A 13256-nucleotide genomic window follows, 5' to 3' on the forward strand; every position below is an offset into this window, starting at 1 on the left:
AATTGTGCACCGCCCATGGGTCTCCCGGTTGCGGCTGGCTGCGACAGAGCCTGGACTCAAACCAGGATCTCTAGTGGCACAGCTAGCACTGCGATGCAGTGCCTTAGACCACTGCGCCACTAGTTGGCCACCAGGTTTGCACACATCTCAGGAGGGATTTTGTCCCACTCCTCTTTGCAGATCTTCTCCAAGTCATTAAGGTTTCGAGGCTGACGTTTGGTAACTCGAACCTTCAGCTCCCTCCACAGATTTTATATGGGATTAAGGTCTGGAGACTGGCTAGGCCACTCCAGGACCTTAATGTGCCTCTTCTTGAGCCACTCCTTTGTTGCCTTGGCTGTGTGTTTTGGGTCATTGTCATGCTGGAATATCCATCCACGACCCATTTTCAATGCCCTGGCTGATGGAAGGAGGTTCTCACCCAAGATTTGACGGTACATGGCCCCGTCCATCGTCCCTTTGATGCGGTGAAGTTGTCCTGTCCCCTTAGCAGAAAAACACCCCCAAAGCATTATGTTTCCACCTCCATGTTTGACGGTGGGGGTGGTGTTCTTGGGGTCATAGGCAGCATTCCTCCTCCTCCAAACACGGCGAGTTGAGTTGATGCCAAAGAGCTCGATTTTGGTCTCATCTGACCACAACACTTTCACCCAGTTCTCCTCTGAATCATTCAGATGTTCATTGGCAAACTTCAGACGGGCCTGTATATGTGCTTTCTTGAGCAGGGGGAACTTGCGGGCGCTGCAGGATTTCAGTCCTTCACGGCGTAGTGTGTTACCAATTGTTTTCTTGGTGACTATGGTCCCAGCTGCCTTGAGATCATTGACAAGGTCCTCCCGTGTAGTTCTGGGCTTATTCCTCACCGTTCTCATGATCATTGCAACTCCACGAGGTGAGATCTTGCATGGAGCCCCAGGTCGAGGGAGATTGACAGTTCTTTTGTGTTTCTTCCATTTGCGAATAATTGCACCAACTGTTGTCACCTTCTCACCAAGCTGCTTGGCGATGGTCTTGTAGCCCATTCCAGCCTTGTGTAGGTCTACAATCTTGTCCCTGACATCCTTGGAGAGCTCTTTGGTCTTGGCCATGGTGGAGAGTTTGGAATCTGATTGATTGATTTATTCTGTGGACAGGTGTCTTTTATACAGGTAACAAGCTGAGATTAGGAGCACTCCCTTTAAGAGTGTGCTCTTAATCTCAGCTCGTTACCTGTATAAAAGACACCTGGGAGCCAGAAATCTTTCTGATTGAGAGGGGGTCAAATACTTATTTCCCTCATTAAAATGCAAATCAATTTATAACATTTTTGACATGTGTTTTTCTGGATTTTTGTTGTTGTTATTCTGTCTCTCACTGTTCAAATAAACCTACCATTAAAATTATAGACTGATCATTTCTTTGTCAGTGGGAAAACGTACAAAATCAGCAGGGGATCATATACTTTTTTCCCTCACTGTACAAATGTTATGGACATACATAATCAGGCAATACTTTAGCTTATGTGACAGAGGACATTGGACAATAGTCATGAATACATTTACTCAATAAAATTGTATTTTTCAAATTATCTTTCTCAAAAACGTTTGTATATTGTCCCATACAATAATCTGTATAATCTATAAAAATTTACAATTTTGGCGACCCAACTGCAGGTTCACGACCCCAACTTTGAATCCCACTGTTATAGGTTGACTTGTTGTCTCTGGTTGTGATATGAGAAGATATAAATCCCACTACTTTAAATTATCTATGAGCGGTGGGAGGGATATGGGCGGTGGGAGGGATATGGGCGGTGGGAGGGATATGGGCGGTGGGAGGGATATGAGCGGTGGGAGGGATATGGGCGGAGGGAGGGATATGGGCGGTGGGAGGGATATGGGCGGTGGGAGGATATGAGCGGTGGGAGGGATATGGGCGGTGGGAGGGATATGGGCGGTGGGAGGGATATGGGCGGTGGGAGGGATATGAGCGGTGGGAGGGATATGGGCGGTGGGAGGGATATGGGCGGTGGGAGGGATATGGGCGGTGGGAGGGATATGAGCGGTGGGAGGGATATGGGCGGTGGGAGGGATATGGGCGGTGGGAGGGATATGGGCGGTGGGAGGGATATGGGCGGTGGGAGGGATAGTGAGAAAAAATTGTCCCTGAGCAGTGGACAGAACCGGGATTGATTCAGGAATCAACGGTGCATTGATATTTGTTTTCTTCTGGCTCAATGTTTCCTGACCGTTACTCAGTCAGGTTATTTACATCAGTTTGGATCTCACTATGGGCCGATGCGGGTGAAGTAGCACCTTGGGAAGTCAAACCAACATTACTTTTCACGGGGTACTGGGCCTAAGAAAATCGTAACTTTACTCCCAAATACAGATTAAATATCATACGATAACCTGGGTATGAGGACTCAGTATTATAGATTGACTCTATAGTAGTGGGACGGCAGGTAGCGTAGCAGTTAGACCATTGGGCCAGTAACCGAAAGGTCGCTGGTTTGAATACCCGAGCCGACAAGGTGGAAAATCAATGTGCCCTTGAGCAAGGCTCTTAAGCCTAATTTGGTCCAGGGGTGCTGTACTACTATGGCTGAGCCTGTAAAACAACACATTTCACTGCACCTATCTGGTGTATGTGACAATAAAACATATTTTATTTGTAAAAGGTTAAAATGGAAACCCACATCTAAAAGTCAAGTGCACTGAATCCATCCATTCATCCATTATGGAAAGTGTTGTCATGCTCTGAGAGACAGAAAGGGATTTGGTTTAAATATTTGATGCACAGCACCAGTGAGTGAAAGGAGGAACACTTGATTCCTTTGCAATGAGGGAAACCCCGTAGTCTACCCCTCAGCATACTATGCTGTCTGAACATACCCTGCAGGAGGTTGACATCCCCCTTTAACCTGTAGTCCTCCTCAACTACACCTGGTTCTGGACTGTAACTAATCTGTCGACTGCTTATGAATAATTGAGGGGAAAGACTTCTCCTTTGAGAAGTCACAATGCCGTAGCTTCCAAAATGGGTTGGTTGTACTATTTGGGGAATTTCTCAGAAAACACTTTAGACTTTGCAGGTTGTCTATTTTTAGAAACGATCAAAGCTGTTGGACTAACAAGATTTTTCTTGGAATAGAGAGAGGAATGGAACACTGCCTGCTCAGCTGGACTGACACAAAACTGCTTCTGGCAAGAAAATAGCCTGTCTAAAGGGGTTCTGCCTCCCATTTAAAGTGGGCATGAAGCCCTGTATTGTAAGGGTTCAGATGAGTTAAAACTCTGAATAGACTCATTATATATACATGCATTAATGAGAGCAGAAGTGATTTCAACCAGTGAACGCTATATTAATAATGGCTAATAACAAAATAAAGGAGAGAGTTTGAATGACCTCTTTAAATGTATTACCACATTGCCTACATCGCTAATGGAGGTGATGTCATCAACTTATGCAAAGTCTCAAACTGGAGAGGACTAAAAATACGGGGCCCAGTGCGTCAGGGCGGGGGTAAGAGCCAAGTCAGCTCATTATTAATTAAAATTGACGAATGTAAATGATTACCCCGCCAGGCTGTACCTTTTACAGTAATTTGGGCACAGTGGAGCGTTTTGGCATCGAGACGCTCTGTAATTGCTTAAACCTCACGCTGATTCCCCTTCTGTGGGTTTTAGGATATCTCCAAAATAAACAGGGGGAAAGTGAAAAGAGGGAATGAAGGAGAAACGGGGATGGCGTGCTAATTCCACCACCCAGAGTTCCCTAGCACAGCAGCACCTGCCATTAGAAAGGTGCTTCTCCTTATTGGGCTGCTGGGAGGTCGGAGAGCGACTGGAGGGGAAACAATTAGTCTATTTATACAGTACATGCAAAACAAGGTTTATTTCTATTTTCAAATCATCTGTATCATTGTCTGACAGCCTATCATTTACCCATGTCATCATACACGTCTGTAGACACGAGCACAGTGCAGCACACAGCAGGCCATTGTAGCAAATAACAGCCGTTTATTCCACAAATAGCCTGAACTAGCCTTCACCTGTAACTGTGAACCATAAGTAGGGGAATGCTGTGGTTCTTTGTCAGGTCTTCCCCTTCATCTGAAGAAATGAGAAGGTGGTGAAGGGGAGGTCTTCGATGGAATGTCTCCCACAGAGTTACATATGTTGCTGTACTTGTTATTCCTCCAATGCTCACCGGTGTCTGTTCTCCCTCTCTCCTAGCATGTCAGGACAACAGCAGTGGACGCTTCTGGCCGTCATGGCCCTCCTGGTCCTCACAGTGACAGCAGGCGAGGGGGGGAAAGCTGAGAAACAAGGTGAGAAACTGACAGATTGGTAGCAGTCAGACAGACAGCTGATATATGGATGGAGGGGGATCTCCTATTACAGTACCTGCTACAAGGTGTGAATGGTAATTTGATGTAAATCTCAAATCAGGTCAGATTTGTGCATAAATACACTTTAAGCATGGGGGCTCACTGTAGACTCACAATGACAGATGCATATCTCAGTGCTTATATATTTGAATACTTTGACCTTTCACTGTGGTAGTTTAGCTGTCGCTTGGCCTAAATGCAGCCCACATAATTATGTCCCAGACATGACTGTAGTATAAGGTTGGTGTGTGTGTGTGTGATCCTGCAGGGAAGAAGGAGCGTAAGTCGGACTGTGGGGAGTGGCAGTGGAGTGTGTGCGTGGCCAACGAGGGCGACTGCGGCCTGGGCACCAGGGAGGGCACACGCACTGGCACCGACTGCAAGCAGACCATCAAGACCCAGCGCTGCAAGATCCCTTGTAATTGGAAGAAGCAGTTTGGAGGTGTGTGTGTGTGTGTGTGGTCTTGGGGAGCGGACTCAAAACACATTTACAATACAGCACGAATATGACTGGTCTAGTGATTTTATGTCATCACACACAATGCAAATTTTGTCATATTTTTTGTTGTGTATCCATGTCCATTAAAGGGGAAAACATTCTGCCATTCAATGGAGTAGGATTTTTCAGTTTTGCTTCCAATTCAGTGTTAATGTATGGACATCCCCAGAGAATGATGGCCTGGTTCAGGAACAGCCTGGGTATATACAGTAGAGATACAGTATGTGTGTCATCTCTAAACAGAGCATGAGCTACCTGCCACTTTCCCATGTGTAAAGGACATCACGCTGCTTGCTTAGTGAGTATCACTTCCTCCTGAACCCAGGATCTCTGCTTTGCTAGCACACGTGACCGCCCCTCTGAATTGTCTTACCAGTCAGTGCCACGTGAAAAGCTAGCTATTTGCTGGCGCAAGTGGGGACACTTCAAGCTGAGGAGTATGTTTCACACATCCCTATGTGCTACACGTGTTCACAGCCACATTATAGGTACAGAGGCACACGCTTTTAGAGCCCACTGTTTTGAAGATCCCTGTAGGATTCCCAGAACAATGGTCCTGTCAACCCCTCCTCATCCCACTCTTCCCCCCTCCGCTCCCCTCAGCCGAGTGCCCTGGGATTTCAGAGCCAGGTGACAGCGGGCCGAGCTTTTATCTGAGAGGACTGGGGAAACAAGTGTCACAGCCAAGAGGGAGCTACGCCAGAGCCCAACAAAAGGAAGGGAGAGAGAGAGGGATTGAGGGAAGACAAACACACATACACACACACACACACACACACACCCGCACGAATGCGGACACACACATTCTTATACACAAGAACGGGGCATGGCTGTCCTTTCCTGGAACAGCCCTGCATCCTCGGGGGAGGAGTTTAAGGAGGACTCTGAATATAATGTAAAATAAGATCCTTAATGAAATCCAATCTGTAGACTACTTAAAAGTTTTCCTTACATAAAGAGAAGCAAAGATAAAGAGATAGAATGGAGGCCCTCTTTGAAAGGCAGAGAATGCCAGACAGTCTGTGTATGGGAAAGACAGATGGAATCTTCAGAGTGGAGAATAAAGGAGACAATCCATACACTGGCTAATAACACGATGCACCAGTTGGTGGTTGATAAAGAAAGTCCTGGGGGTGAGAATAGTTGGTCCTGGTGTTTTCGAGGAGAAGATCAGATTATTTAATGGATAAAGCTATAATAAAGCAGACATTTTATGAAAAAAATGCCTTTCCTACTAAAAGAAAGGATGTTCCACAACAGCAGCTCTCTGAGCTTGTGGATCCAGATCTTAATTGCTTATTCTAGGCCAAAATATGTAATTTAATTTAATTTGCTGCTTGATCAGTTGTAGTCAACCTATCGCATGTCTTCTGGGTGCTACAATCACCATAATACAGGCAACCTGGACTCAGGAGTAGACATAACATAGTAAATAAAAATCTGGGACGCTCAAATTAGTATGATATGTTATGTACTGCAATTTATACAATATATTACGAATTGGCAATACTCATGATATGTTACGAATTCCAATTTATTGTGAGTAATGTTAGCTAGGTGGCTAATGCTAACATTAGCTATGTGGCTAACATTAGCGAGGCTAGGGGTTAGGGTTAGGGGTTAGGTGAAAGGGTTAAGGTTAGGGTTAGAGGAAGGGTTTTCTAACATGTGAAGTAGTTGTAAAGTAGTTACAAAGTAGTAAGTAGTTGCAAAGCTGCTAATTAGCTGAAATAGTCTATGATGAGATTTGAACATGCAACCTTTGGGATCTTAGATGTTTGCGTTATACGCCTACCCATCATTCCGACCAACCACCCTCCATTCGTTTTTTGCCTTAAGTAACCTTCTGTCTTATGTAACAATACCAAATGTATATTATGTTACGCCTAGTCTATGAGACCAGCCTGCTAAAGGGGAGCTTGCGTTAGCACTAATGGGTGACAGAAGCAGAGTGCCAGTAAATGTGAGTTTTTGTATCTTAACCTATACATGTATGTCTGTGGCTGTAACAATCCTGTCAAATGTTTTGTATTGTACATGTGTGTCCGTTGTAACCATCCCTCTGTAGGTGAATGCAAGTATGACTTCCAGGCCTGGGGAGAGTGTGACATGGCGACGGGGAAGAAGAACCGGACAGGGGTGCTGAAACGCGCTCTCATGGATGCCACCTGTCCTAACACAGTGAGCGCCACCAAGCCCTGCGGCAAGATCCCCAAGACTAAGCTGCAAGGTAGGCTGAGTGGGAGTGTGGGACATTATACCAGCAGAGCCATAGATTTACATATATAGTACACATGTCTCTACCAGTACTGTATATCCTGAAGGATTTGAATGGTAATCTAAACCACTGCAACGGGAACACATGTTTAGTGAATGTTTAACTTACAATACCCGGAAATGGTGTAGATACCAGTCAATATATCACTGGGCAAAAAATCTATATACAGTACATGGTTGGAGAGGACACAAAACGTAGTCGAAGGATCCATTTTAAGCACAATAGTCAATACATTGGAGAGTGAATCAGTCTCCTGAGTGGCGCAGTGGTCTAAGGCACTGCATCGCAGTGCTAGCTGTGCCACTAGAGATCCTGGTTCAAATCCAGGCTCTGTCGTAGCCGGCCGCGACCGGGAGACCCATGGGGTGGCGCACAGTTGTCCAGGGTAGGGGAGGGAATGGCCGGCAGGGATGTAGCTCAGTAAATTATAAATTATGTATGCGCTAAATGACGTAAATGTAAATGAATCTCCATAAATGTGTGGAAGCGTTGGAAACGGATATTACTCCCGGTTAATTAAACCATCAGAAAAAGACCATTTTCACCTGCTCCCTTTGTGCTTTATATTTAAAGCACGTTGCCACTTTCAGTAAACTTTTTTCACCCTATAACCTTGCTAACGTATAGTAATTAGCATATTATTTGGCAGTACTTTCACAGCTCACACCGATTACATCCTGCTGAAGATTCTAAATCCTCTGAATGATTCATGCTGCGATAGTGCTAGACTTGTCAGATATTCATATTTAATCCATCTTCACTATGGTGGAATTAGCCCCTTCACTGAGCCTAAAAAGTTCAGTGGGAGTGATTTCTATAAGTCTCCAACTAGGGCGAACTAAGTATTGAGCAGTACAAGTATCAAAATGTAATTCTGCATTCTCTCAGAAAGACATCTGTACTCGTCCATTTAAAGAAGACAATTTGAGTCTCTTTCAATTATGTAAAGCAGTGAGACTGAGATGGTCATATGAGATAGTCCAAATAGATCTACTTATCACAGAACATGACATGGAAGATTGCAGATTGTGGTTTTAGTTGGCAATTCGCCCAACTGTCATTATAGATTTCTAATGTATTTAGTCTCGGTTCATTTCACCTTTATGATACAATGAACTAGATGAGTTTCTTAATAGAATAATGACATTTTGATATAAATTAAATTGCATTTTCAATATTTAGGTGAGTCACAGTTAGTCCTGTTTGTCTAACTACTTCATTCAATGCGCTGATGAACACTGGCATTCATTATTCTTCAAACAGTGTTTAACATAAGAAATGCATTTTTTGCTATTCAGTTTGTTATAAGATGTATACCTCATGTCCAAACTTGATAAAATGTTCCAAAAGTAAATCAGATTGATACTTTAGTTCAATACTCCATCATTAATACAATGGCAGAATGGTACCAAAATGTGGAGGCCAACACACAGATGATCTATTTTCCCCACATAAAGGCTTTATAAACAGCTCCCACTTGTCCGTTATTTAGCTGATGACTCCAACTGTTAAAACCAATCAAGTGAGAGCAGAAGTTGTTTAAAAATCGAATGAATGCTCCATGATGTTGCCAATAAAGGACTCATGAGGCTAGTGTGTACATTATGTCCAATCTGACTGCGTTGTGAGAAGTAGGCTACTGTGGTGATATGTGGAGAGTGTGAACCTGGAACTGGGTTTGGCAGCAGCCCTGACAGTAATCTGTTATATGAGAGGGTGTGCCAGAACAGGACAGAATCTCCAGGAGTGACGGGACAAGCACCTCATTGTGTTTTAGGCAGGCGGCTAACAGTTAAGACAGTTTTCCTGCTCGAGCACAGAGAAAAACATGCACTCCTGCCAATCTGATTGGGATTTTGGGTTCAATTCAAGTTTCCTTCGCATCCTAATAACCTGGGAGTTAGGGAAATCAAAAGGGTAAAAAGCTGGTAAGACAAATCTCACTGTGAGGGGAAAAAAACATGTCAGATTGACAGTGGAGTGGAACCCCTGGTTTGGGTAATGGTTCTCGAAAAAACGACAATATCTTTACACATAAGCCGAGCAAAGCCTATTTAGGATGTCACGTAAGGAATCTGATCCAAATTAAAATAATATTTGTGCTGGGGTATTTCTTTGGCGCACATGTATTTCAGTGACAGAAATAGCGAGGTGACACACAGAAATAACATTATTTCTACAGTGACTAACATTTCATCATAATCTCTATACAGTGTGTGTATATGTGTGTGTGTGTGTGTGTGTGCGCGCGTGCGTGCGTGCACAAGCACATGAGCAGGACTCTATAGCACTGTAGAATTATCATATACTCCCAAATGAATCCTGTGTGATGAAGGCCAGTCCTGTTTTACGTCAGGCCTGCTGCCCTGGGGAGGGTGAGAACCACAGTTTGAAAGGAGGAGGGAGGGATGACAGTGGAGGAGAAGAATGGCGAGCGTTGAAAAGAGAGACCTGCTATCTGAGTGTATGATTTCCCATGTCTGCCAGTTGACAGATAAGCCCTGGTAAGCTAAGGGGTTACTGGGAAACAGAGAGGCTGACGATGTGTGTGTGTGTGTGTGAGTGTGTCAGTGAGTGCGTGTATGTGCTTGCCTCTGTGTGTGTGTTGGAAGGGGATTACAGGCCAGGCAGAGTCGCAGAGGAGGGATCAGAGGACTTGTAATGAACCCCGGCTACAGAGTGAGGGACTATCTCACTTCCGGCTGGGGCCACCATATCCGCCCAGTCATATTTGCAATTCTAAACAGCCACCTTGTCTGCTGCTGCCAGGAGCAATGGAGAAAACATCTGTCAGGCCCATAGTCTTGAGGAGACAATGCAGCGAGGCAGCGAGGGAGTGATCTGAGATTCAGTGTCAGCTTCTCCCTTGTCTGACATCAGGTAGAGACGGGCCCAACGGAATGAAACGGAAAGGCCGGAGAACAGAGAGTGACAGAAATGAAGCAGAAATGAAACATTATGAATACCTGTAGAATTCTCCTATTCTCCTCCCTCCTTACTCAAAAGAATGAACAGGAGAGCCACAGTGGGGAGCGGAGAAAGTCAGAGATGATTTGGGGGGCTTTATAGTTGTTTTGGGGCCGGCGATGGTTTATCATTGCCCTGAGAAGGGCTGTGTTGTTGTGTCTCTGTGTACGAGACAGCCCATTCAGACACTGAATTCAGTCTTATTGCACTGGGCCTGTTTCACGGCATCCCGGTTCAAAACACATTCTCTCCGAGCCGCTCTGATTATTATGAGTCTGTGTCAAAAGTGCAGTGGCAGAAATGAGAATGGCGAGAGTACACAGTAATGTGCCTATGCAGCAGAAAGCACTCCGGCATGGTGAGAGCTCCAATCTCACAGACGGGGCTCTCAGAGAGAATGTGTTTCTCTCTGTCTCCCTAGGGAACCAAATCTGCTGACAAAGACACAGGCAAAAACACAGTTAAACAAATGGAGAGAGGAGCAGTTTCCTGTGTATTTGAATGAACACCCACATCCCAATCTCCAAATTTACAGAACTCTCTTGGCTTTTCCACAATATGATTGCAATACGTGTGCTTATGAGAAATGTATAGATTAGATACCAGGTCCCTGGGGCATTGACGTCAGCATTATATTTGAGGAGGATTCTAGTGATTGCACACTCATTATGCATGTTAATGGCACATGCAACATCTGGTAGGCCATCATCAATCAGTTAGACACTTGCAATTCATGAGTCATCTCTAGGTCTGTGCATTGGCCTGATGCATATCGGCCCTTACAACAGGTTCATTTATGCCCACTTATTAATGATTTGTCAATTCTATACAAGCAAGTAATCCTTAATTATGTATTTACCGATGGATTGCATGTTTATGTTTTATCAGGGACAAAAGATTAGCATCTGGATGATTTACAATACTTTAGATGATGATTATCATCACATCCTTCACATTAATGCTCCATTGCTGATCGGATGTTTCACATAGATTATTAAAGGGCATGTAAAGGATAAGCAAATGATTACTCAATGTTTACATGACTTTGTTAATGTTTAATGCTGTCATAAATGGCTTATTGTATATGGGTTGTGTTGGTACTGTATATTGGCTAACGCTGCATTGGCGGTGAATAGATCAATTAATGTGCTGTAAATTCAAATCCAGTTTGAATCATTCTAATAGTAGTATTTTTTAAATGTTTTATGTTGAGGAAGTTTTTTCTGATTAGCTGGAAAGGCTTTCATCAACAAAGTGATGTGGGAGGATCTTAAACTAGTGGCAAGTGGGAACTTGCTTTAGATCAGGTACAGAGACGAAACAAACAGGTGTTGATTAGCCAGTTGACATCCTCATCTGTTCCCGCCCACCAACAACATCCCACCCTGTAATCTATAATGATAGGAGCTCCGGGGGGAAAGAGACTTTAGGAGATGAGTCGTGACTTTTCCTGGTTGTTTACTTCCCCCCTCACTCTCTTCTAAACACAGACAGGCAGACAGACACAGATAGACAGACAGGCAGACAGACACAGACAGACAGACAGACAGGCAGGCAGGCAGGCAGGCAGGCAGGCAGGCAGGCAGGCAGGCAGACAGGCAGGCAGGCAGGCAGGCAGGCAGGCAGGCAGGCAGGCAGGCAGGCAGGCAGGCAGACAGACAGACAGACAGACAGACAGACAGGCAGGCAGGCAGGCAGGCAGGCAGGCAGGCAGGCAGGCAGGCAGACAGGCAGACAGGCAGACAGGCAGACAGACAGGCAGACAAGCAGACAGGCAGACAGGCAGACAGGCAGACAAGCAGACAGGCAGACAAGCAGACAAGCAGACAAGCAGACAGGCAGACAAGCAGACAGACAGATAGATAGATAATGTAGATAGATAGACAGACAGCAGAATATGTAGAGGGGGAAGTTATATGTTGCTCCTCCTCATCAGACCAGAGAGAGGGGTGGTCTGGACTGTGGTTCCTGTCACGGCTGCAAGGTACCAAAGCCGCTCTTGTGGGACGATGATAAACCACTTTTCATATTTGTCCACATGCACAGTAAACCTGCACTCCTCAGGCCATTAACAACACACCCAGGGAATGAGTGAGAGAGACAGGAGCTTGAAGTGGAGTGCCAGTTAAGGCCCATACTTAAACAATTATCAAAATATATTCCCTGTTTGAAGACCAATAACAAGTTTCACTAAAACCCAAATGGTTGATGATACCTGAAAAACTGGCAAATTCACTTTTCATGGAAGACTGTCTGAAAGGCAGATTATGATCTTCAAAAATCTTCTGAATGCAGGGTAACTGACAGTATGGATGTAGATTCTAACCTGATGCTCACTTGTTCTTGCAGACGCCAAGAAGCCGAAGCGGGAGGGGAAGAAGAGGGAGCGTACTCTGATGGACTAGTGGTGCATCATGGGAAGCAGGAAGTGAAAGGTGATGCTTATACTGCCCTATCTCAACATGTCCTATTTGTTTGTCCTGTAGGATAGTAGTGATAAAATGTATTTCTTTCCTAATTTCTCATAGGAAAATATTGTAGGGGATTTAATACTCTTTGTGAATAATGCAAATTAAGCATTTCTTACTAAAATGCTTACCTAATAACATTTTAGAAAAACAAAATCAATTGGATTTTTTTCCATATTACATAACATAATTTTTGTTTGAGTTAACAAAATTATTCTCACTCAAATTAAAAATCCTTTCTTGCATGGCTTGATTTAAAGCGGCTTAAAGTTAAAACCTCATGCCTTTACTGGGGTTTTAAAGGTTATTTTGTTGGTACCCTCAACAGCAAAATTGCTAAAAACCTTTGTAACCATTTTTGAGGGCATACATTATTAACATGAAACATAAGTACTCATTGATGTAAAGGAAATTCCTTTCAAAAGTTATCTACAGTGAAAGATGTAAACTATTGTCAGATGACTGTATAAATTAGCTACTGTACTGTACACGTGTTAGTGTGTAAGATATTGTGTCCAGTATTAGTTATTCCTGTTATTATACCTCACTTTGTAGTTCCCTTGCTCTCCAGTTGAACTCTGAGTAAAACTGTTATTGTAGTTTCCAACTGGAGTTGACCTGTCCTAATTATCGTTTACATTTAAAAAAATAAAGTTTGAAATTATGTCCAAA

The 13256-nt window shown here is 44.1% G+C and overlaps 1 protein-coding gene across 2 annotated transcripts in view; it reads left to right on the top strand.

Moving 5' to 3' along the window:
• Positions 1-13256, top strand: part of LOC121549112 (pleiotrophin-A-like) — a 50431-nt gene extending 37175 nt beyond the window's left edge. For both annotated transcript variants that reach the window (XM_041860968.2, XM_041860959.2), the window contains exons 2-5: positions 4218-4312; positions 4641-4814; positions 6940-7101; positions 12466-13256. In XM_041860968.2, coding sequence (XP_041716902.1) covers positions 4219-4312; positions 4641-4814; positions 6940-7101; positions 12466-12521 — 486 coding nt within the window. In that variant the 5' untranslated portion in view covers position 4218 and the 3' untranslated portion in view covers positions 12522-13256. The remainder of the gene's footprint in view (positions 1-4217; positions 4313-4640; positions 4815-6939; positions 7102-12465) is intronic.

The sequence above is a fragment of the Coregonus clupeaformis genome, chromosome 4 (genome assembly GCF_020615455.1).
Source record: "Coregonus clupeaformis isolate EN_2021a chromosome 4, ASM2061545v1, whole genome shotgun sequence".
NCBI lineage: Eukaryota > Metazoa > Chordata > Actinopteri > Salmoniformes > Salmonidae > Coregonus > Coregonus clupeaformis.